General features: G+C 45.7%; 1 protein-coding gene across 1 annotated transcript; it reads right to left on the bottom strand.

Annotated features, from left to right (window-relative positions):
* Window positions 1-979: 979 nt before the first annotated feature.
* On the bottom strand, window positions 980-18,945 carry LOC310664551 (acyl-coenzyme A synthetase ACSM4, mitochondrial-like). The gene is made up of 13 exons (XM_083413861.1): window positions 18,405-18,945; window positions 15,795-16,005; window positions 14,223-14,430; window positions 13,220-13,363; window positions 11,895-12,051; window positions 10,460-10,539; window positions 9,223-9,346; window positions 7,858-7,938; window positions 6,720-6,821; window positions 4,989-5,116; window positions 4,339-4,438; window positions 3,216-3,335; window positions 980-2,029 (listed from the first exon to the last, which is right to left on the bottom strand). Exons 1-13 carry the CDS (start codon window positions 18,603-18,605, stop codon window positions 1,943-1,945), a joined length of 1,743 nt encoding a protein of 580 aa, XP_083269987.1. The 5' UTR covers window positions 18,606-18,945; the 3' UTR covers window positions 980-1,942.
* Window positions 18,946-23,021: the final 4,076 nt, after the last annotated feature.

Here is a 23,021-nt window from a genome sequence, read left to right as displayed (position 1 = left end):
AGCCACTCCATGACATGACGTTAATCACCTTTCACTCTCGACTGAAGGCCACCTTCTCTTCATAAAGCAAACCTTATGAAGGCCATGCCAATAGTAGGCAGGGCCATAGGCAAAAGTGACTGGAACAATGAATACAGATTTTACCTTTGTACAGTAGGCTAGTTTTTGTACACAGCCGCAGACGGCTCTCCACCCAAACAACAAAGAGCCATTTTCAGAGTTCAAGGTCACCTTTATTTGCATAAAGTTTGTTAGGCAATGTTGGCTATTTATTGAGCTTTCCTTCTGATTTGTGTGTGGCAAGCAATCATTGATTGATTGATTGATTATTCAATTTATATACCACCCTTTAACCAAAGATCCCAGTACAACATTAAAACATAATTTACATAACATAAAAAACAATAAAACAATCACGGGGGGTGTCATAATATCCACCTGTCCACTTTTAAAAGGCCATAGATTGTTTAATAGCAGAAGTCCTGGATAAAATGGGAATGTTTTCACCTGGCACCTAAATACATGTGATGACGTCATCCTTGGCACACCACCAGCGAAGGGGACACCCAGAGAAGGGCCTTGCATGACAACCACATGGCCCGGGTCTCTTTGTATGAGGAGAGGAGGTCCTTAAGGGAATGAGGTCCTGAGATGTGCAAGGCTTTATAGGTCAGCACCAGCGCTTTGAATGGGGCCCAGAAACGAATTGGCAGCCAGTGCAGTTGGGCCAGTCATCTTGCACCCATGAGCAACCTGGCCATTAAATTTTGCACCAGCTAAAGTTTCCAAACCATCTTCAGAGGCAGCTCCACATATAACACATTGCAGTAGTCTAACCTAGAGGTTACCAGAGCATAGGCCACATCAGCTGGTAATCCCTGCAGAGATAAGGGCGTAGCTGGGCCACCAGAAGGTACTCCCCACTGCTGACAGAAGGTACTCCCCACCACTGAGGCCACTTGGGCCCAAAACTACAGCAATAGATCCAGGAACACTCCCAAGTTATGTACCTGCTCCTTTAGAGGGTGTGTAAACCCCCAGAAGCAAGCAGTCTCCATCTGGTCTAAGGAACCACCTACTAACAGTGCCTCTGCCTTATCTGGATTGAGCTTCGGTTTATTGGCTCTCATCCAGTCCATTACAAAGGCCAGACCCCAGTCCAGCACATCCACGGCCTCACCTGCAGATGTGAAGGAGAAATAGAGCTTTGTGTCATTATCATCACTTGTCGTAAGAAGTCTGGTTGTGGGAGCGAAGTGAGTTTGTTACACAAGAGTGCCGAATCAACTTTAACCGCTGCTGATTTGTGATTGTAGACATATGTACTATTCCTATGTTTTGTAATGCCCATTGCACACACAAATAAAACCGTTCTTACTTTAATTGCACAGTCTGAATTTGCTGGAATGTGGCTGAATCCCAACCAAAAATAGTGGCAGGCCGGAAGAGCCTAGAGTCAAAGAGAACAGGAAAGAGATATGCCCCCCCCCCCCAAATATAAAGTTGGAGCTGACTTAAATGGAAGCATTCTTGGGATGCAGCTGCTATTCAGGATTCTGGTGCAGGATTAGGAGTTGTGCTGCTTGCAGTAGATGTCCATTTGCTTCCACTGTGCTCTTCTTGAAAATTTGTAAATGAAGTGAATATTTCAAAATCTCCTGAGGTCTCTTTCATCCCCTTAAATCTCATGTTGCTGTCTCAGACTTGTCACTGCGTGGAAGAGTGGGTGTCACATAACAAGGGATATTTAAAGTCCATGGATATCTCTGCATAGTAATGGTACAGTCCACTTTCCCTTCTTTCATTGTTTATCATCCCCACAGCCTCTAATCTGGATGCTCAAAGTCCAGCCAAGAGTTAGGTCATCCCAATATCAACAAGCCTTGAATAACGTCCACGGTGTTCAAGAAAAGTTGGTAGTTGTGCAACTTCCCCCGTTGTGTTAAACTCGCCCCCATTCTTTGTTCCTTAACTCGTTCCGTCTGATTTTCCCCGTGACTGTCTTCGGCAGCTCCTTGACAAACTCCATCTAGCAAAACAAGAACAACAAGAAGAAAGGAAGCATGGGAAATCAACCCATAGAGTGACTTCCTATACAACAGCTATGGCTATTTAGCATAGTGCAGGTAGGGTGTCTGCTCCGAATAATGACAGTCTATGCGGGCTGGCCTTTACAGGCAGTAGGATGAAGGGAGTTGTAGTTCAGCAACAACTGGAGGTCCAAAGCTTCCCTGCACCTGGTCTAAGTAAAATGTGCCGCTTTGGATTGCAGGTGGGGGCTGTTATTTCTGAGCAATCTGTCTGCAGAGGCATGGGGTCTGAGATCAGTGCCATCTATCAGTCGATGAGTGTTGCAAACAGGCCTGAATTCAGTTAGCCTCCGACATTTATGGACTTGTTCATGAATGGTGAATATGGGTCACTTCTCAGAGTTTTTCAAGGAGGGTGTGGAATTCAGCATCCAGATTAGGCGAATGGGTATCTGTTATTAGTGACAGTGGGTGTCCCAACTAGAGATGTTCTTATTACGATGTATTTAATAACACAGCATTCTTTATCAAGTCATGTACATTTAAGGCACATTTATACCACTTTAACATTAAGGGCTCCCCTCCCTAAAGATTATTGGGAGCTTTAGTTTGTTAAGGGTTCTGGGAGTTGTTAGGAAAACCCCTATTTCTCTCACAGAGATAAATTCCCAGAGTTTCGGGGAAAAGGGATTGACTGTTAAACCACTCTGGGCATTGCAGCTCAAAACCCTTAACAAACTATACTTCCCAATATTTTTGGGGGGGAAGCCAAGATTGTTAGTGGCATAAAAGTGTTTTAAGTGTTTGGTGAGGTTATGACCTCAGACACAGACATTTTGCTGTTGGGAATATAAGTTGGAAAGTATGAAAGGAGGAGCCTTTCAAATCCCAGTAATTAAGAACTGGTTAACAAGATTGGGGAACATAGTAATCATGAGGAAAATTAGAAGTCAAATCAAAGACTAATGATAATTACTAGTTGATTAGATTCCAAAGTAACTGGTGTGCCTTCATTTCTTGAAAGATCAGAGGCATTATTATGGTATAGAAAATATGACTAGTGACCTTTCATATCTCTATTTTTTTATTTTTTTTGAGGGAGAGTATGTTATTCCTGAGCTTACAACACCGCTCTCTCCAGCACCACTGTCTCTAAACATCTCTATATTCCCTGGTAATACTTACCTTCCTTGGATATTTGTATGGAGCAGTAACTTTCTTGACGTGCTCCTGCAACTGGAGTGTTAATTTTGCCTTGTCTTGGAGTGTGTAGGCTGGGGACAGGACCACAAATGCTTTCACCACCTAAAAGGCAGAGTTGGCATATAAGCAAAGGCAAACTCTCTCTCTCTCTCTCTCTCTCTCTCTCTCTCTCTCTCTCTCTCACACACACACACACACACACACACACAGCTGTGCCCTTGCTCACTCCAGTCACCAACACCTCTGCCACACCCTGCACAAATCCCCTAAACCTCCCATCCTCACATATTCTGTATGTCCTGTATGTGAGTATCCCACAGATGGCACTGGGATAACAGGATGTGGGATTAGGTGGACTATTGGCCTGCTCCAGACAGGGCTCTTACTCTTAATAATAATAATACAGTAACAACAACAACAATATGTCACCCATCTGACTGGGTTGCCCCAGCCACTCTGGGCAGCTTCCAACAAAATATTAAAAAAACACAATAAAACATCAACCACTAAAAACTTCTCTTTGCAGGGCTGCCTTCAGATGTCTTCTAAAAGTCATATAGTTACTTATCTCCTTAGCATCGGGTAGGAGGGCATTCCACAGGGCGGGTGCCACTACCGAGAAGACCCTGTGCCTGGTTCCCTGTAGCTTCACTACCTGCAGTGAGGGAAGCACCAGAAGGCCCTCGGAGCTGGACCTCAGTGTCCTGGCTGGATGATGGGGGTGGAGATGCTCCTTCAAGTCTACAGGGTCAAGGCAGATCGGGGCTTTAAAGGTCAGCACCAGTGCTTTGAATTGTGCTTGGAAAGATACTTGTTTTAGAAATAAACATTTATTGATCAACCCTGTGAGGGACGTTAGACTGAGCAGCAGTGACAGGCCCAAGGGCACCCGATGAGCTTCATGGCTGTGTGGCAGGTTTGAACCCTGGTCTCCCAGGATTTAGTCTGAGCACTACACAACTCTAACCACTGCAGCATACTAGCTCTCTTGGCCCCAGGCAGCAGGACCAATAGCCTGGGATTATGGGAGTTGCAGTCCAGTGAAACCTGGAGAGCCACAGGTTCCCCAGCCCTGCTGGACAGATGCTCTTTCTGCAATGGTTACCTCTCCTCTGAGCGGGTCTGGGCTGCTGACAGCTGCGGCTTCTGCTACCGCTGGATGTTCCAAAAGAGCGCTTTCTATTTCAAATGGTCCAATGCGATACCTAAGAAATTGACATGATAATAATAATAATAACAAAGCAACAATGAAATTGTAGGAGGAAAGATGCCCCGCACGGAAATGTCTCTTAACCTAAATAATGTCTATTTTGCAGATGAGAAGGATGAGTAGATTAGTTGCATTTGTTGGAACTTGGGGTGAAAACACAGACATCTTACGTATAAAGAAGCTTACAGCTAACAGCTGAAAACTAGTATAAGTTGCAGAAAACAATAAATCACAGACAGGGAACCTCTGCTCTGGGAGCTGAATCACAACTGCTACTACTCTAGATAATCATAACATCTCCTTTAACTCTCCTCTGAGGGGCTCAAAGTATCATTCACCCCTCCGCATGTTAGCTTCACAACAACCCTGTGAAGTAGATCAGCCTGCAAGCCTGTGATTGGTTGAAGGTCTCCCAGATCTTCGTCCAACATCCAGCGGCTACAGAGCACTGGCTGATTAGAATCATGTTTGTGCCAATGCAAGCATCCGGGTTCAAAGAGCTACAGAAGCACACAATAATTAGGAAAGGAAGAGAACAAACCAACCCTGAAGAATTGATGACATCATCAGCTCTCCCAATAAACCAAAAGTATCCATCTTTATCCATCAGTCCTCTGTCCCCAGTAAGGTAAAACTCCCCTCGTTCTGTTGCAGCTGTTTTCTCTGGGTTATCCTAATGAAAACAGTTCAGAAAGGGGGAATTAGCTACAGGGACATTTTGCCCCAGGACTGCAGAGTTATAGGAGCATCAGAAGCAGCCTTACCCGGAGTCAGAACATTGGTCCATTTGGTTCAGTATTGTCTCTACATTGACTGAGAACTCTGGTTTGTTAAGGGTGCTGACAGAAGGTTAGGTAAAGGGTAAAGGGATCCCTGACCATTAGGTCCAGTCGTGGCCGACTCTGGGGTTGTGGTGCTCATCTCGCTTTATTGGCCGAGGGAGCCGGCATACAGCTTCCAGGTCATGTGGCCAGCATGACTAAGCCGCTTCTGGCGAACCAGAGCAGCACATGGAAACATCATTTACCTTCCTGCCAGAGCGGTACCTATTTATCTACTTGCACTTTGATGTGCTTTCGAACTGCTAGGTTGGCAGGAGCAGGAACCGAGCAACGGGAGCTCACCCTGTTGCGGGGATTCGAACCGCCGACCTTCTGAACGGCAAATCCTAGGAGGTCCCTATTCCCTATCCCCCTCACAGAACTACAGTTCCCAGAGTTCAATGAGAAGATGAATGGTGGTTAAGCCAAACACAACGCCTTTTTATGTGTTTCATCAATATGTTTGTTTTCATGCACAGTGTCCCCTAATATATGCATTTATGTAATATTGGTTGGTTGGCAAACTGCATAGCATATCTCCAGCCAGGTTTGTGGCCGACAAACATTTGGGGCTATTTTTCCAGCTGGAACTCAGTTCCGGCACCTCTCAGGTGGGCATGATTGCCATTCAAAGAGAACAAGGATCATGGTGAGTTCTGGTACCTCTTTATCTAGAAAAATAGCCTTACTAATATCCTATATCCTTTTTAATGTGCTTGTAGGAGGGGCTTGGAGGGAGAGGTGTTATTGTTTTGCTTTGTTCTTGTTTTTATTATGTATTTTGTGCTTTCATCTTGCATTTTTATGCTGTGAGCCACTCAGATCTACAGAGGAAGGGTGGTATGCAAATTTAAAAATAACTAAATAAAATGCAAATGAAAAATAAATAAAAATAAATAAAAAATGCAAACGAAATTCAGAGAGGTGCAAATTTTGAAGGACAGATCTGTTCACACACACACACACAGACGTATACCGGTATATATTGGAAAGGGCAGATTTGACAAATTCAGCTTCAAATGAAAACTGAATCTAATTTCTCTCCTACTGCTAATTGCTGTTGAGGATCTTTTGATGCCAACAGGCCTATGCATTTGTTAGAATTTCCTCAAGGTGAGCCAGTCACTTTAATGTTTCGTTGGTATTGCCTTTATTCTGTATTAGACGGACATATACAAAGCATGCTGTCCACTGTTTTGATATTTTATTTGGATGGATGGTATATGAATATTATTTTATATGTAAATAAAGTCACAAATCTGCAACTCCTTCCAAGTTTTGCTTGGGAACTCCCCCCCCCCCCCCCGATTCTGGGGCGGTAGTGATGAAAATGCAGAATAAACCTGAGTTGAACCAAAGGGAACAAAGCTCTGTGGATTCACCCAGACTTTCTAATTATGGTGTCCCTTCATATGCCATGCAAAAATCAATGGAGTTCTCCAGAAGGCTTCTTACTACATAGCGAGAGAAGAAACCAAGGGGTCTTTGGGGCTTCACTCTGATGCCTATTTCTCCTTCTTTCCCAGGTGGCAGAACATTTGCTTCTTCATCTATGATCTAGAAGAAAAGTAAAGGTAAACGTAAAGGATCCCCAGACAGTTAAGATCAATCAAAGGCAAGTATGGGGTTGCGGCACATCTCACTTTCAAGCCGAAGGATCTGCTGTTTGTCCACTGACAGGTTTCCGGGTCATGTGGCCAGCAGGACTAAACTGCTTCTGGTGCACCGTGGCAGAAGCCAGGGTGCATGGAAATGCCATTTATCTTCCCGCCGCAATGGTACCTATTTATCTACTTGCACTGGCTTGCTTTTGAACTGTTAGGTTGGCAGAAGCTGGGACACAGCAACAGGAGCTCACTCCGTCACGGGGATTCGAACTGCCGACCTTCTGATCAGCAAGCCCAAGAGGCTCAGTGGTTTAGACCACAGCATCTTATCCTCCATTCTGGTGTGTCACAACAGCTGTACTCTGTGGTTTCAGCTGGTGCCCATTGGGATTGTTGTTGCTGTTTAGTCGTTTAGTCGTGTCCTACTCTTCGTGACCCCATGGACCAGAGCACGCCAGGCACTCCTGTCTTCCACTGCCTCCCGCAGCCTGGCCAAACCCATGTTAGTAGCCTCGAGAACACTATTCAACCATCTCGTCCTCTGTCATCCCCTTCTCCTTGTGCCCTCCATCTTTCCCAACATCAGGGTCTTTTCCAGGGAGTCTTCTCTTCTCATGAGGTGACCAAAGTATTGGAGTCTCAGCTTCAGGATCTGCCCATTGGGATTAGTGTGGCAGAAAGCAAGGAGGCCAGCAGTAGGTAGAACCAAATGACTGGCAAAGTGAACTAATTTTAGTTTTGTCTCCACATTCTTCCTTGTTGAGTTTTACAAGGGCAACACTGAGACTAAGGAGGAAGGGGGAAGCTGGCAGCTGGGGTCACTCTGAGACTGGTTGTAAGTAGGCAGATAGGCAGCTGCGGGGGGAGGGTGTTGGCTGAAGGCGGACTGACATTGGTAGTGCAGTGCCCCATTTTCCCTAATGGAACAACCTTGGCTGGCTGTCATTTAAAAATGGATAGGAGCTAGAAAAATAGGAACCACTCACCTCGACTTGATATGGTGCAGATGCCTTTCCCATTGAACCGGGTTTAATTTTCATCCCTTTTTTAACCGCACAAATCGCACCCTGTTTAAAAGAATATTGTTATATTGTTTCAAAAGGGACTATATGGCATTTCCCCAACAGCTTTTGATATCTTTGCATCTTGATCTTCTGCACGTTTACACTGAAGTGACTCGCAAGGATTTCAAATGGCACATTCCCAAGTTTCTGTAGCTTTACAACGTTTGACTAGGGCCAGGTCTACACTAAACTATTAGATATATGGTTCTAAAACGTCACAGGGCATACTGCTAAAATAAAAATGTTCCTTACCTTGTTTCCTTCATAACAAAGCAGTTTCCCTATTGCCCGGTTCCTGGTTGCTCTGCAACGCCCGATGGTGTCTCATTTTAATAACGCATTATTAAAAGCAAAACGTAGTATGTCCAAATATGTTATGATAACCGTTCCTTAAACTTTCCTTAACGTTATAAATCATGAGTGTAGATCTGCCCTAAAGGTAAAGGGACACCTGACCATTAGGTCCAGTCGTGACCGACTCTGAGGTTGTGGCGCTCATCTCGCTTTATTGGCTGAGGGAGCTTCCGCGTCATGTGGCCAGCATGACTAAGCCGCTTCTGGCGAACCAGAGCAGCGCATGGAAACACCGTTTACCTTCCCGCCAGAGCGGTACCTATTTATCTACTTGCACTTTGACGTGCTTTCAAACTGCTAGGTTGGCAGGAGCAGGGACCAAGCAACGGGAGCTCATTCTGTCACGGGGATTCGAACCGCTGACCTTCTGATCAGCAAGTCCTAGGCTCTGTGGTTTAACCCACAGTGCCACCCGCATCCCATAGATCTGCCCTAGGTTTCTATAAATAGCAGGGGATGTCACTGCTTGGTGCAGAAGTTGGGCCTGAACCCAAAATACCTCACTACTCTTTTTAGCCCATCTGTTGTTGTTTTTTTCTCCAACAGAAACCCATTTCTCGGGAGGCAAATTGGTGATGCTTAAAGACAATCAGCTTGGCCCAGAACATGAGCTGAAGGTGCAGAGGTGGGGAAAGCTGACAGATACTCAAAATACCCAGAATCCTCCTTTTAGGCAAGGAAGAAGCATTTTATGTGAATTCAATGACAACTATTTATTTACCCAGTGAAAACACAAAATCTGGGTGCAAAGCAGGGGATCAGTGAAGGTCATGACCTGGGGAGACGGGGTGTGGCTGGGGAGGGATATGGCATGAGAAGAATCCTGAGGGCTAGATAGTGAGGCTTGGCGTCCACCTTGGCCCATGTGTTTGAGGTCCCCTATCTCCATCTTAAAAGATCATTGAAAGCGTAAGAATACACAGGAGCACCTACTGTTTCCGTCTGTCCATAGAGATCATAGATCTGCAGTCCTGTCATGCTCTTCCACTGCTCCATTACTTCAGGATTCAGAGGTTCCCCTCCACTTATGCAGTACTGCAGACTCATGAACTTATAACTGAATGTGGGTGAACAAAATAAGAGAACCCCCAAGGACATTTTATGCAGCATCTTAGAAACACACAGTTCAGGGGGGGGGGGTCATCAACAAGGCCTGGCAGGTTGTTGGGAGTTACACTCCATGGGGAAAGAACATGAACTCTATTCAGTCATTTGGTGGCTGTGGGTACGGAATAGGTGAAGGGGGGTATCTCTAGAGCACACCTGGCTCACCCCACCCCCATATATCCCAACATATGTGTTGTCCGGGAGTGTGGCTGGTGCAAGCACTGGCATCTAGCGGGCAGGCCTAGATAGGCACCTTCTAGAGAGCCCCTTCTGAGTACCCTGAACATGTTGCGCAGAAGTTATTGGGCACCCTAGGAAAAGCACATTTCCCACGCTTCCCGATGTCCCAGATACTGCTTTGATGGTATTTAAGACTATGGTGAAATGTGGTCTCAACACACCTTCAGGCCACTGGAAAAAAAGGATCACTGCATCAGTATCTAAATATAGTTGTGTGTCTCCATCCTGAGCCATGAGTATGTGTACAGATGTACTCTTCATTTGGAATCCAGCTTGGCCTGTTTTGCTCCTGATGACATCATTAGGAACACAACTGGGTCCTTATCCAATTTGTGTAAGCCTTCCAAACCGCATCAATAAACCTTTGCACTTCCCGCTTGTCATTCACCTGACTTAGCAAAGGCAGTTGTGACCATGGTAGTGCCAGGCCGTGAGATTTTCCTCCCTCTTCCTCCCTCTCTCTGGCACCCTGAATGCTGTTATGGCAGGGGCACAAGTGTCTGGGAGGTCTAAACTGAAGCTATTGGGTGCCTTGGGAAAAACACATTTCCCAGGCTCCCTAGTGCCCAAGGCACCACCAAGGGGAAAGAGGAAGAACCACACCCCTTCCTGCTGCTACCACTCCAGATACCAGAATTGGAAGTAGAAGTTCTTCTCTTCCTCTCAAATTGCAATTGTAATTCTTGGAATGTAACGTTTGTCTGGTATTGGAAACAAGTAGGGCAAGATGCTAAGGTTTGTATTTCAAACTAGAGCTTCAATAACATCACTGAGTCTGGACGCATGCAGCAAATCCATTCTGAAACAATCGTATTCAACGTACCTGGTGAGATCGCTCTGTGCCAACATGCGGAACAAGGTTGGAGGACCCAGGATGGTGGTGATGGGAAACCGGGACAGAGTCTAGCACATAAAAAAGGCAAAGGTTGTGCAAGAACAACACAATCTGATCCAACCCAATGTCTTGATCAACTGAGTTTTATATTAACTGTCTTGGTTCATCTCACAAATTGGCTGATGCACAGTAGTGCTAAACTAGGGGGGTGGGGAACTTTTTTCAGGCTGAGGGTCACTCTCTCTTCTTGGTGACCTTTTGAGGGCCACATGCCCATGGTGGGTGGGGCCTGAGGGGAAAGTGGGCGGAGCAACCAATGTTAGTTTTACCCTTGAACAGAGGGCTTAGTTCTACACACTCTCTAGTCTCCAAATGAAAAGCATTATCAGAGTTCAAGGGCCATAGCTGTCAACTTACAGATTTGAAAATAAGGGACCAGCAGCCTCAAAAATAAGGGATCAGCAGCCAAAATAAGGGCTTTTCCAGGCACAGGTATGTTCAGCTTCTGAGCCCCTCTGAGCCAAAGGCAGAAAGCCCAGCCAGCAGCCAAACAAAGCCTCAAGCGGTGGTTCCCATAGCACAGCAACCCGGCAAAGGAGATGCAGCAAGGAAAACCACCATCACCTCTCCGCTGGGAAGCACTGAGCAAAAGCGAGTCCCCAGGCAATGCAGCCGATGTGATCGGTGCAAGGCATGCAAGCTCCACCCCCCAGTCATTCTTAGACTCCTTATTGGGTGAGCAACACAGCCAAGCAACACGGTTGGAGCCTCCTTCCTCCCTGGCCGGCAGGCAGAGAGGCAGAGGAGCTGCTTCCTTTGAAACCCGGGAAATTTAAGGGACATCACCAATAAGGGACAGCAGCGGGACACAGCGCTGGGATAAGGGACTTTCCCGCCAAATAAGGGACGGTTGACAGCTATGTCAAGGGCACAGTCTATCCGGACCAAAACACCCAAGGAGAGTACAATGCAAGGCTAGTAAGGTTGTAGTTCGGGGAGAACCCCAAAGGCCAGACTGAGAGAGCTGCATGTGGCAGAAAACAGGCTTGCTCCATCTTCCATGTGACAGTCCTTCAAATATTTGAAGAAGGCTCTCATGTTTTGGCTCTCATATTGTTTCAGAAAGTGTGAATTAGGTAGGTTTATCTTGAAATGCAAACTGAATTTATCCCTAATCCCCCAGGACAAACATTCTCCTCCATCCCTAAGTAAAACAAGAGCAATTGTGGTCTGATTAACCTTAAGTGGGCATAAATCCCAACCTATTCCACAGGCTCAGAGACAATAGCAATTAGTCAAAAATAATGTTAAAAAACAATCATTACCGTTCCTCCACTTCTAATGTAATCCCAGCCACGGACAAGCTGCCAGTATAGAGAAAAATCAGGTAGAATGTTTGAAGAGACAGGAGCAAGAATCTTACATTCAGGATAATTGTTGATTCTATTTGCTGCAGGCTGTGTATGAAGACGCAGGAACCCAAAGCCCATGGTTCGAAAACAGATCCCAGAGAAGCCACCACCCATCCTGTATCTGCAGTGGACCACATAATGTCAGCAGGGGTCAAATCCAGCCAGTATCTGATATAACAGAGGAAAGAAAATGGCAACAGGCAATTCAAGCATGCAACAAGGGCCTTGAAGATTATGCTCAGCGGCTGGCATTGTGCTGTTTGGTATTATTATTATTATTATTATTATTATTATTATTATTATTATTATTATAAATTTATTTATTAAATACATTTGTACCCTTCAAAGTTTGCAACCCTGATCTACTAGGGTCTCTGCCCCCATTTTGGAAAGCCTAAGGAGCCCCCCCCCTAGATTAATGCTGATCAGGTACCGCCCAGTAATTGTGCCTGGTGTTTTGCTGCATTCACATTTAGGTGTGCAGTCCGAGACATGAATTGCATGAATGCGTCTCTGCCTTCAGTGCTCCACAAGGCTCTTCTGCATTCCCAAATGGCTATCTTACTTTGCTGCACTTTAACTTACCAAGTTGCCTTGCTTCACCATAAGCTGGACTTCACTTTGCCTTGCTTGACCCTCCTCTGTCTTCCTGAAAACTGGACTTTGCCCTCCCTTGCCTTGCCTGTCTCTGCGATGCTGGACCCTGAACTTGTGCCAAGAGAAATTGAGGGAAGATTGGCTGGGGGTGAGTGAGAGTGAAGTTCTTCATGAGTTTCATGAGAGCCTGTGTGGTGTAGTGGTTAAGAGCGGTAGTCTCGTAATCTGGGGAACTGGGTTCGCGTCTCCGCTCCTCCACATGCAGCTGCTGGGTGACCTTGGGCTAGTCACACTTCCTTGAAGTCTCTCAGCCCCACTCACCTCACAGAGTGTTTGTTGTGGGGGAGGAAGGGAAAGGAGAATGTTAGCCACTTTGAGACTCCTTAAAGGGAGTGAAAGGCGGGATATCAAATCCAAACTCCTCCTCCTCCTCTTCTTCTTCTTCTTCTTCTTCTTCTTCTTCTTCTTCTTCTTCTTCTTCTTCTTTCTCAGGGGTGGGTCTCAGTATTAATGTTGGAAGCAGCAACAACTGTGTTGGCAGCCTGGCTGCCATTTTGTACCCCTCATAATGCATTTCTGGGGAGTTGTGGAGTGGGGGCTGATGGGAAATGGAAATTGCCTCACAAAATGGTGGAGAATATATGGAGAAAATGTTGCAAAGTAACCTGCTTTGGTGAGGAGATACAGAAAACCTCAAGACCTTTTCTCAGTACATGTTTGCTTCGGCTCTATTTGATACCTTTTGTGGGCGATGGGCCGAAAGCCAAGACTCCCTTGGGAATGCTCGGCCATCTTTGGAGCCCCCGTCGTTCCGCTGGTGAAGTAAATAACCATTGGATCATGGATCTTTGTTCTCACGCAAGCATGGCTGTCAGGAGCCTCTCTGTGTAGCACAGAAAGCCACAATAGTTAAAGTAACTCCAATCACAAATGCAAGAGGCCACTTTCTTCCCACAATCACATACCCAAATTTAGCCTCTATCTATGCAAGAAGCCTTTACATTGCTCAGGGATGCATTCCAGCCAGGCACAAGCACCCAAGGAGGCTGCAAAGCAGGGCCTGGGAGGGGATGGTCTGAGGAGAGAAAGCCATGTTGTTGTTTTCAGGGGGTACTCAAGGGTATTGGGACGCAGGGGGCGCTGTGGGTTAAACCACAGAGCCTAGGACTTGCTGATCAGAAGGTCGGCGGTTCGAATCCCCATGACGGGGTGAGCTCCCGTTGCTCAGTCCCTGCTCCTGCCAACCTAGCAGTTCGAAAGCACGTCAAAGTGCAAGTAGATAAATAGGTACCGCTCCAGCGGCAAAGTAAACGGCGTTTCCGTGCACTGCTCTGGTTCGCCAGAAGTGGCTTAGTAATGCTGGCCACAGGACCCGGAAGCTGTACGCCAGCTCCGTCAGCCAGTAAAGTGAGATGAGCGTCGCAACCCCAGAGTCGGTCACAACTGGACCTAATGGTCAGGGGTCCCTTTACCTTTACTCAAGGGTATGCAGTACTCTTTTGGCACCTCTTTTTTGTTGTTAAAAAGTGTGGCACTTACTGTAACAACTTCATGTGAATACCAGCACCTTTTTTTTTCTAGGGGAAAAAAGCACTGAGAGAATGTATGCCTGGAAAAGGGCTATGGCCTGAGGAAAGTCTCAAGGGCTAACCAGGGAGGCTTGGAGGGCTGCATTTGGTCCCCTGGCCCAGAAGGTTCTCCACCCCTGTGTTGTTGGGTGAAGCACAATGAGGGATACTCACTTGCAGAGTTCTTTGAAATTCAGCCACCCATCCCTCGGGCCTTCAGATACCACCAGCTTGGTTTGCAGGAAGTTGCAGCTGCCTGCAATGGAGTCCACTGCAGGGGCCAAAGCGTCTGTGGTGATGATACACTTGGCCTTCGATGCCTGAAGTCTGTGCTGAATGTCTTTTGCTGTTAACTGGGATATTCCAGGCATAAGGATGATTCCTACAAGAAGAGCAATGTTCTTTTTAAGGACAGGTGGATCTGTGTTGTAGGAGTTTTGGAGACTCAAATGATTCTGGGCCAAATGGAGAGTCCTGGTGGCAGGGGCATAGGAAGGAGGGCCACCCCATGTGCCATCATGGAGGGGGTGACAAATGATCAAGGAACAACTACTGCCCTACTAGGGTGGTTCATAAAAAACTTTTTTTAAAAAAATGCCTTCTCCGAAAGTCCTACCTCACTACACTAGGGATTATATAGCTACATATGAAATTTCATGCATATCAGTTAATATCTTGACCCTCTTCCACGAAAATAGCTGCCTACTTGCCCGTTTCCCTATGTCGTGAAGGCTGAAATTTCAACAAAGCACGTGCCTTTGCTAGACTCTTTTCGGGCCCCTGCTGAAAGCATTCTTCTTCAGGCAAGCATACCTAGATCTTAGGAAGTTGAAGAATTTTAATCTTAATATTTCAGCTTTTGTATGTTTTAAAGTAGGATTGTTGCTTTTTCTTGATTTTACTGCTGTGGTGTTTGTTTTGTTTTGTTTTTTGGTAAACCACTTTGCAGGTTTTTAAAAATAAATTTTATTAAATGAATAAACAATAAATATAAATAAAATAACGCAAGCCAAAACACAATCCATCCTGTAGATTTAAGTATCTGTCCATAGTCGCCTGCTTGTTATCAGAGGCTCAGAAACCACATTCCTTTGTAAGAAAATATGAAATAACATAAAACCATTTTTGCAAGCAAAAAATAATAAAATCAACGTGGGGTGTGTGTGACAAGAAATGTTCCGCACCAGGTACCACCTGACCTTCCTCTGCCTCTGCCTGGTGGGTCTAATCTGGCCCATGGCATGGAGTCTCCTGACCACCATTTTATGGCAGGTGTGGGGGAACCATTGGCCCACCAGATATTACTAAACTACAACTCCAATCGTGCCTCACCATTGACCCTTCTTGCTAGGGTGGATGGAAGTTGTAGTTTAGTAACATCTGGAGGGCCAGAAATTGCCCACATTTGCTTTATTGTTCCAACTTGTGGGTCGCCACCAAGAGCTGTCCCCCCCCCCAACATGATGCCTTCCCGATGTCTTGCACTACAACTCCCATCATCCTTGACCATTGGATGTTTTGGCTGGGGGTGATGGAAGTTGTAGTTCAAGACAGTTCCAAGAAAGGCTGTATTTCAAGGATCGTGAACTTGTGGCCTTCTGGTTCTGTGGTTGCAAGACTCCAGGTCCCATCATCCCTGAACACTGGCCATACTGGCTGAGGCTGATGGGATTTGGAGTCTAACAACACCGGAAGAGTCACAGGTTCACCATCCCTGCGGTATTACGTTTGGCTATTTTTATTGACCTGTCCTTATGCAAGCCACGGTCACCAACCACCATTCCGGGATTCGGGGCAGGATAACCAAAACTCTGTCTCCTTTGCATAGCCCACATTGGTTGGAGAGTATATTGGCCACTTTCCTGGACAGGACTCCCAACTCCTCAAAGCTCCACCTTACTTCACCCCCTCTTCCATTTATCCACCATAGTGCTGGGTTAGAAGGTCTTTTTCCTTCCTGCAAAATAAATGCAGATGTGTTAAAAGAAAATGAAAAGTTTGTTTTGTTTATAGACCTGATTTAGCAGGGGCGGGGGTCCTTTTTTCAGCCTGAGGGCTGACCGTGTTTATTTGAAATGTGTGTTTCTGGGCACTGTGATCTATCGTGTTTTTAGGTACCATGCTTTGTGTGTTTAAGGGGGCCGTGTCCTCATGCGCAAGCAAAGCCCCCCAAAATAGGATGTCCTGATTTAAGCGGGACAGTTGAGGGGTATGTGATGACCACGTCAATTACAGATCAGGCTTGGAGGGTGTGTGGATGAAACTTATTACTGGGCTCCTCCAGGCAGCCTGTTATAATAATATAACAATAATAATTTATTATTTATACCCCGCCCATCTGACTGGGTCTCCCCAGCCACTCTGGCCAGCTTCCAACCAAATATCAAAAACAATACAGCGTCAGACATTAAAAACTTCCCTTCCCTTGACATCTGCTGGGAGGGCGTTCCATAGGGCAGACGCCACTACCAAGAAGGCCCACTGCCTGGTTCCCTGTAACCTCACTTCTTGCAGCGAGGGAACCGCCAGAAGGCCCTTGGAGCTGGACCTCAGTGTCCGGGCTGGATGGTGGGGGTGGAGACGCTCCTTCAGGTATACAAGACCGAGGCCGTTTAGGGCTTGAAAGGTCAGCACCAACACTTTGAATTGTGCTCAGAAACGTACTGGGAGCCAATGAAGATCTTTCAGGACTGGTGTTATATGGTCTCGGTGGCCACTCCCAGTCAGCACTCTAGCTGCCGCCTTCATCCTTATTTGCTTACATAAAGCTTATGTGGAGGCTAGATTGTATCTGGTCTTTAAGGTAAAGGTACCCCTGCCCGTTTGGGCCAGTCTTGCCAGACTCTAGGGTTGTGCGCTCATCTCACTCTAGAGGCCGGGAGCCAGCGCTGTCCGCAGACACTTCCGGATCATGTGGCCAGCGTGACAAGCTGCATCTGGCGAGCCAGCGCAGCACACGGAAATGCTGTTTACCTTCCCCCTGGTAAGCGGTCCCTATTTATCTACTTGCACCTGAAGGTGCTTTCGAACTGCTAGGTTGGCAGGCGCTGGGACCGAGCGACAGGAGTGCACCCCGCCGCGGGGATTCGAACCGCCGACCTTTCGATCGGCAAGTCCTAGGCACTGAGGCTTTAACCCACAGCGCCACCCGTGTCTTTACTCAATGTCTATTGCAATCTGGTGGGGGTGGGTTTGTACACTAAAGAGCATTATACCTGATTTGTCTGTGGGGTGTTTATACATCTGCCCATTAATCATTTGCTCACTCCTCACTTTTTAATGCATTCCTCCATAATTTTCTTAAACGTAAAAAACAATTATTTTTAAAAGTGGATTTGTTGTGCTGGGATGATAGAGCGTTTTAATCCACTTTAGTTGTGCAAACCCAAATTTTGTTGTATGTACTTGAAACAAATTTCTGGAGGTGCTCACTATTTAGAAGTTGGCATGAAAGCATCATATGTGTTGTCAGGGGTTCAGGAGCAGAGTCACAGGAGAGGGAGGAAACGGAGAGCGGGGGGGAGGAGTCTGAAGGAAATGTCAGCGACGACAGTAGTCCGAGGTCTCTGAGCCTCTCCAGTGACTCGGAGGATTCACAGAAAGGGGCCCCCATGGTCAGGGCAAGGGGAGTGCCCAGGGGGACACCTCGGGAAGAAGGGGCCAGAGGAGACTCAGAGAGTAGCAGTTGGAAATCAGGGCCCGCGTCCCCCCCAGAGGGCAGTAGGGGGGAGGAGTCCCAGGCATCGGGATCAGGTGGAGCGCTGCCAGCGGGAGAACATGAGGCAGGATTGACCACACCTCCGTCGGGGAGTGAGGAAACGGTCATCAGGAAAGTTAAACGCGCGCGCGCGCCAAGTTCAAATGTACAGGAGGGAGGCACAGTGGGCAGCCCGGGAAGAGAGCCAGGTCCTAAAGCCCGCAGAAGAGAGCGGGAGGAGTCAGGGGGGTCGTCATCGTCAGCCTCAGAGGAATCCAGGGAGACAGGGGCCCCGGAGGGCAACAGGACCCAGAGGAGAAAGAAGAGGTGGAGTAAAGCTAGAGTCTTAAACTGGTGTACAGGGGGCGGGGACTCAGAGGGAGCTTCGCCGGTCTAAAGTTTAGACGTAGGGATGGAGCGCTGCGGCGTGGAAATGGAAACTGTACTTCAATAAAGACTTTTGTACATAAATACCAGCCAGCGTTGGTCCTCTGTGAGCTGGGACCAGGAGCCAGCCCTGACAGGTGTGTATATATATATTTCTAGAAATACACACACACACACACACACACACACGTTAACTGCTTTTCAAAAAAGGACACAACCAGATATTAATTTAGAAGAAGCCACTTCATCTGTAGAAGGAAAGTAAATTCTACCTTCTCGATCTGTGACCATTTATCCAATACGTCACTTGCAAAGTTAAAATACTCAGGTAGCTGCTGCTCTCCTTGGCTTTGAGCTTCATACTGAGCAAAAATGGGAGAGCCGAGGAACCTGTTGTGCCTGTGGAACCATCGGTGATGCAGTCGAAGTATCCAGAACGATCTGAGAATCTGTGATTTCAGTAAAGTTTTCATGGCGCAAGAATTAAACCTTGCAATGACGTTAGCGCTAAAAAAATTAAAATACTCCTTTGGGTCACCAATCTACAAGAAAAAAAAAGCATGGCGCGGAAGAATAAATACAATTCCAAATAATGGCAGCCATTGTCATCTTTACAACAGCCTTTTAAGGAAGATTAGCACAATTGTTCTCCTGTTGCAGACCATGCATTGATGGAAGGAAAGATACAGTACTTGCCTAAGGCAGGGGTGTGAGTTAGGGAGATCTGGATTTACTGAGCTGCTCCAGATGACCTGTTTATCAAGTAGTCATCCTGATCTGTTTGGACAAAGCTTACAGAGAGGTGATACTATGCCCAGCCATTAGCATTTGTTCTGATGTGTTGGAGAGGTTATATGACAATGAGCACACATCCTGATTTGTTTAGACATCTTCCCATTAAACAATTTGTTCATCCCACAATTGTTGTTGTCATTTCCTCCCACTCTTTTTTATTGAATTGACAATGTAAGTGAGTTGATAACAGAACTATTCACACACACACATATATTTACAGAAGTTTGTGTGTGTGTTCGTATATTAAAGGGTAAAGGTAAAGGGACCCCTGACCATTAGGTCCAGTCACGGACAACTCTGGGGTTGCGGCGCTCATCTGGCTTTATTGTCCGAGGGAGCCAGCGTACAGCTTCCGGGTCATGTGGCCAGCATGGCTAAGCCCCTTCTGGTGAACCAGAGTAGTGCACAGAAACACTGTTTATTTTCCCGCTGGAACGGTACCTATTTATCTACTTGCACTTTGTCGTGCTTTCGAACTGCTAGGTTGGCAGGAGCAGGAGCAGCAATGGGAGCTCACATCGTCATGGGGATTCGAACCACGACCTTCTGATCGGCAAGCCCTAGGCTCAGTGGTTTAGACCACAGCGCCACCTGCGTCCCGTGTATATCATATTACAACAATGCAAATACTATACACACACACACACACACACACACACGCTTATGTTTTTATGACATTGAATAAGCTTCATGGCTGAGTAGGGATTTAACCCTGGCCTCCCAAATCCTAGTCTGGCACTTGAACCACTACACCACACTGCCAGTTCGCTGCCAGTTCACACTGTTGTTCAGCCCGATGTTGCTGAACAACAACTCCTATTATCCTTGACCATTGCCCAAGTTAGCTAGGGTTATAGGGGGTTGTAGTCTAAGAACGTTTGAAGGACTTTACCACCCATGCCATAAATGAAGAGGAAGAAAGAGAAATGCTCATTCAACATCTGCTGGATAAAATGTAGTTTTTCAGTGCCATTTTTGCTGTTCAAATGGAGTTGGGGTTTTAGGCCCATCTGGGGAGAGCACTAACCTGAGAATTCTGGTAGGTCAGGAACTGGAGCGAAAGGTTTTTAGGAGAAAGGGCTTCTTCACGGGGCTCTGTCGCTTTTCAGGGCACCTCTGTCTTCAAAGCAGTTGTGGCAGCTATTGCTTGGAGAACATCATGCGCATTGAGGGTCCTGAATTGCCTTGGCATGCACTTCCACAGCAAAAAGGTGTGTGGCCAAGTATTGGATGCCAGTGTCCTCTAATAATTGACATAATCCGTAAAATATGATGGTACTTTGACCCTTCTCAGGCAACAGCTTGAGGAGGGAATGAAAGCAACAGGGTAAACATTTGCATCTGCATACAGATTTCTTAACATTTTCTCCCCCACCCCCTTCATTCCTAGAGTGACCCAAAAGATCATCCTATCTCTCTGTGTTTAAAGAAATCTCTGAGTTCTGTGTTCAGAGCAACAGCATAGTGAGTCAGACCATTGGTCCATCAGCTTGGATAGCTCAGTTGGTTAGAGTGTGGTGCTGACAATGCCAAGCTTGCAGGTTCGATCCCTGTATGGAACAGCTGCATATTCTTGCATTGCAGGGGGTGGGATCAGATGATCTTCAGGGTCCCTTCTAATGCTACAATTCTAATTGGGTATCATCTGCACTAACTGGCTGTGAAGTACATTGAGCACTCAGCTGCAAACTATTATTATACGGTGGTACCTTGGTTTGCATACGTCTTGGTTTGCATATGTTTTGGATTACAAACATGTCAAACCCAGAAGTGCGTGTCCCAGTTTGCAACCTTTTTTTGGATTACAACCCCCTTTTGGGGGCCTTGGGTTACAACCTGTTTTGGTTTACAAACGGACCTCCGGAACGGATTACAGTGGTACCTTGGGTTATAGACGCTTTAGGTTACAGGCGCTTCAGGTTACAGACTCCACTAACCCAGAAACAGTACCTTAGATTAAGAACTTTGCTTCAGGATGAGAACAGAAATCCTGCTCCGGCGGCGGCAGCGGGAGGCCCCATTAGCTAAAGTGGTACCTCGGGTTAAGAACAGTTTCAGGTTAAGAACGGACCTCCAGAACGAATTAAGTTCTTAACCCGAGGTACCACTGTATAGTTGTAAACCAAGGTACCACTGTACTACGTACAAACTATCATTTTCATTTCTGGATGGCTAGATGTTTTCACTGCAAACCTAAATGCCTCCTCTGAATTTTCAGCCGTTTGAAATTTAGGAACATCCAAAGCATGAGTATTTGTGGGCTGATCAGCTTAACATTTGAAGTGAGTCTGAAAATCCTCCTGAAACCACAGCAGAAAATGATTAGTTATTCTGCCTTCCATATAACAAGGATACAATGAGTACAGAGATATTGGGAAAAGGTAAAATGGATGATTTGCCTGCTCTTTGTTACCAGAAAATAGGGAAATTAAGGGGGAGTGGAGGGCTTTTACATTAAGGGATTCAGAGTCCCCCAAGGTTGTTATCGGTCAGAGAAGAATGAGCTAAGGTAGGATGCAGTGAACGCAAGGCGGATCTTTATTGCTCTATTGCAACAGAATGCACACCCGCCCAGAAGGTGAGGACCCAGAGCGAAAGTGTGCAAAACCTTTTAAAGACTTTAGAAACTGCCCAGCTCCTTAGCCAAGGACCACCGCAAAAGCATCATACACGTGTCACAGAAAGGTGGTCTACAACATAAATTTGAGAGTGTAGTTTGTCTCACATCTGTGAAGATATCTGATAATGTGTGCTGATTGCCCTATCTTGACCAGTCTGGGTCATCCTTTTTTTGGCGTTTGGGCTTTGTCTTTAAAAGCACAACAAATTTCGGAGTGTCCTACTTTTTACCTTTTGAAATATGGTAACCCTAGGTAAATACCTTACTTCCTGATTCCCGTTCACAAAATTGTACCTCCTGATACACAGAAGTTGCTCTATTGACAGTCTGCTCTGTTTTTTTAAATTGGTATTTTATTAGAATAATTTTGTTTATAAAAAGAGTGATGAAAAAGAATAAGAAAAAAGAAAAACATGAATGAAAATAGAAATAAAAGAAAGACACTCCATTACATTTCCGTATGTTGCATACAGATGTGTATAGTCTTATTAGCCTAGTACAAATATATTTATCAATAACTTAATATATTCTGTGTAAAGTCATTCCATATATCATTATATCCAGCCAAAGAAAGTCTGTGTCTATATGCAGTCTGTTCATATGTTGCAAATGCTGTCATATTGTCAAGCCATTGATTAAGGGGAATCATATCTCTATTCCTCCAGTGCATCAATATCAATTTCTTAGCCACCATTATGGCACGTAGAATCCATTTTCACTGTTCCGTTTTCACTTTCCATACAGTAGGTATATAGTTCAAAAGAATGTTCACATTTGAAAATCTTAAATTCCTCCGTAACGTGTTATTTATACAATGCAACACTTTCTCCCAAAACTTAGCGTGGGACATTGTTAAAAATATGTGTTTCAAAGAAGCATTGTCCATATTACATCTCCATTTTACATCTCCTGCTTAACAGATACTTGCCAAACCGGATTTGCAGAGGTTCCATTCCAAGCAGTTTATTTATTTACAGGATTTACAAGTGAAAAATAACTATTTGGAAAGTTATTCTTCCCCAGATATGTCCTTCTACAGCAGAGAAATATTTGGGGTCATTTAAGAGAGTCAAAATGGCTTTGGGATTGCTCAGAAAATGGTTTATGCACCTGTGCATGTGTGCCCACTCTAGGTATTTATTACATTATTATTTTTTGACACCTTAGAATTTTCATAATGCCTTCAAAAGAAGGTTCCAGGCAGATTACTGCATATAAAAACACAAGCGAAACAGTAGAAACTAGCTACTGTTAACCATAATCCCCTCCCCCAAAAATACAACTCCAAAATCAATAACCCTGACACTGGGAGGACACTGAAATAATCTCTTCAGTTTTTGAAGGCCAGGTTAAAGAGCTCTGTCTTCAGCAACCATTGAGACCTGTAAAGAGCTGGTGCCACATGTATCTTTGTGAGAAGGTAGTTTCATATTTGTGGTGCCATCACTGAGAAGGCCCTCTAACTAATGAACCA

The sequence above is a fragment of the Podarcis tiliguerta genome (genome assembly GCF_965153285.1).
Source record: "Podarcis tiliguerta genome assembly, chromosome: 14".
Lineage (NCBI taxonomy): Eukaryota > Metazoa > Chordata > Lepidosauria > Squamata > Lacertidae > Podarcis > Podarcis tiliguerta.
This window is presented reverse-complemented; position numbering and strand designations above follow the sequence as displayed.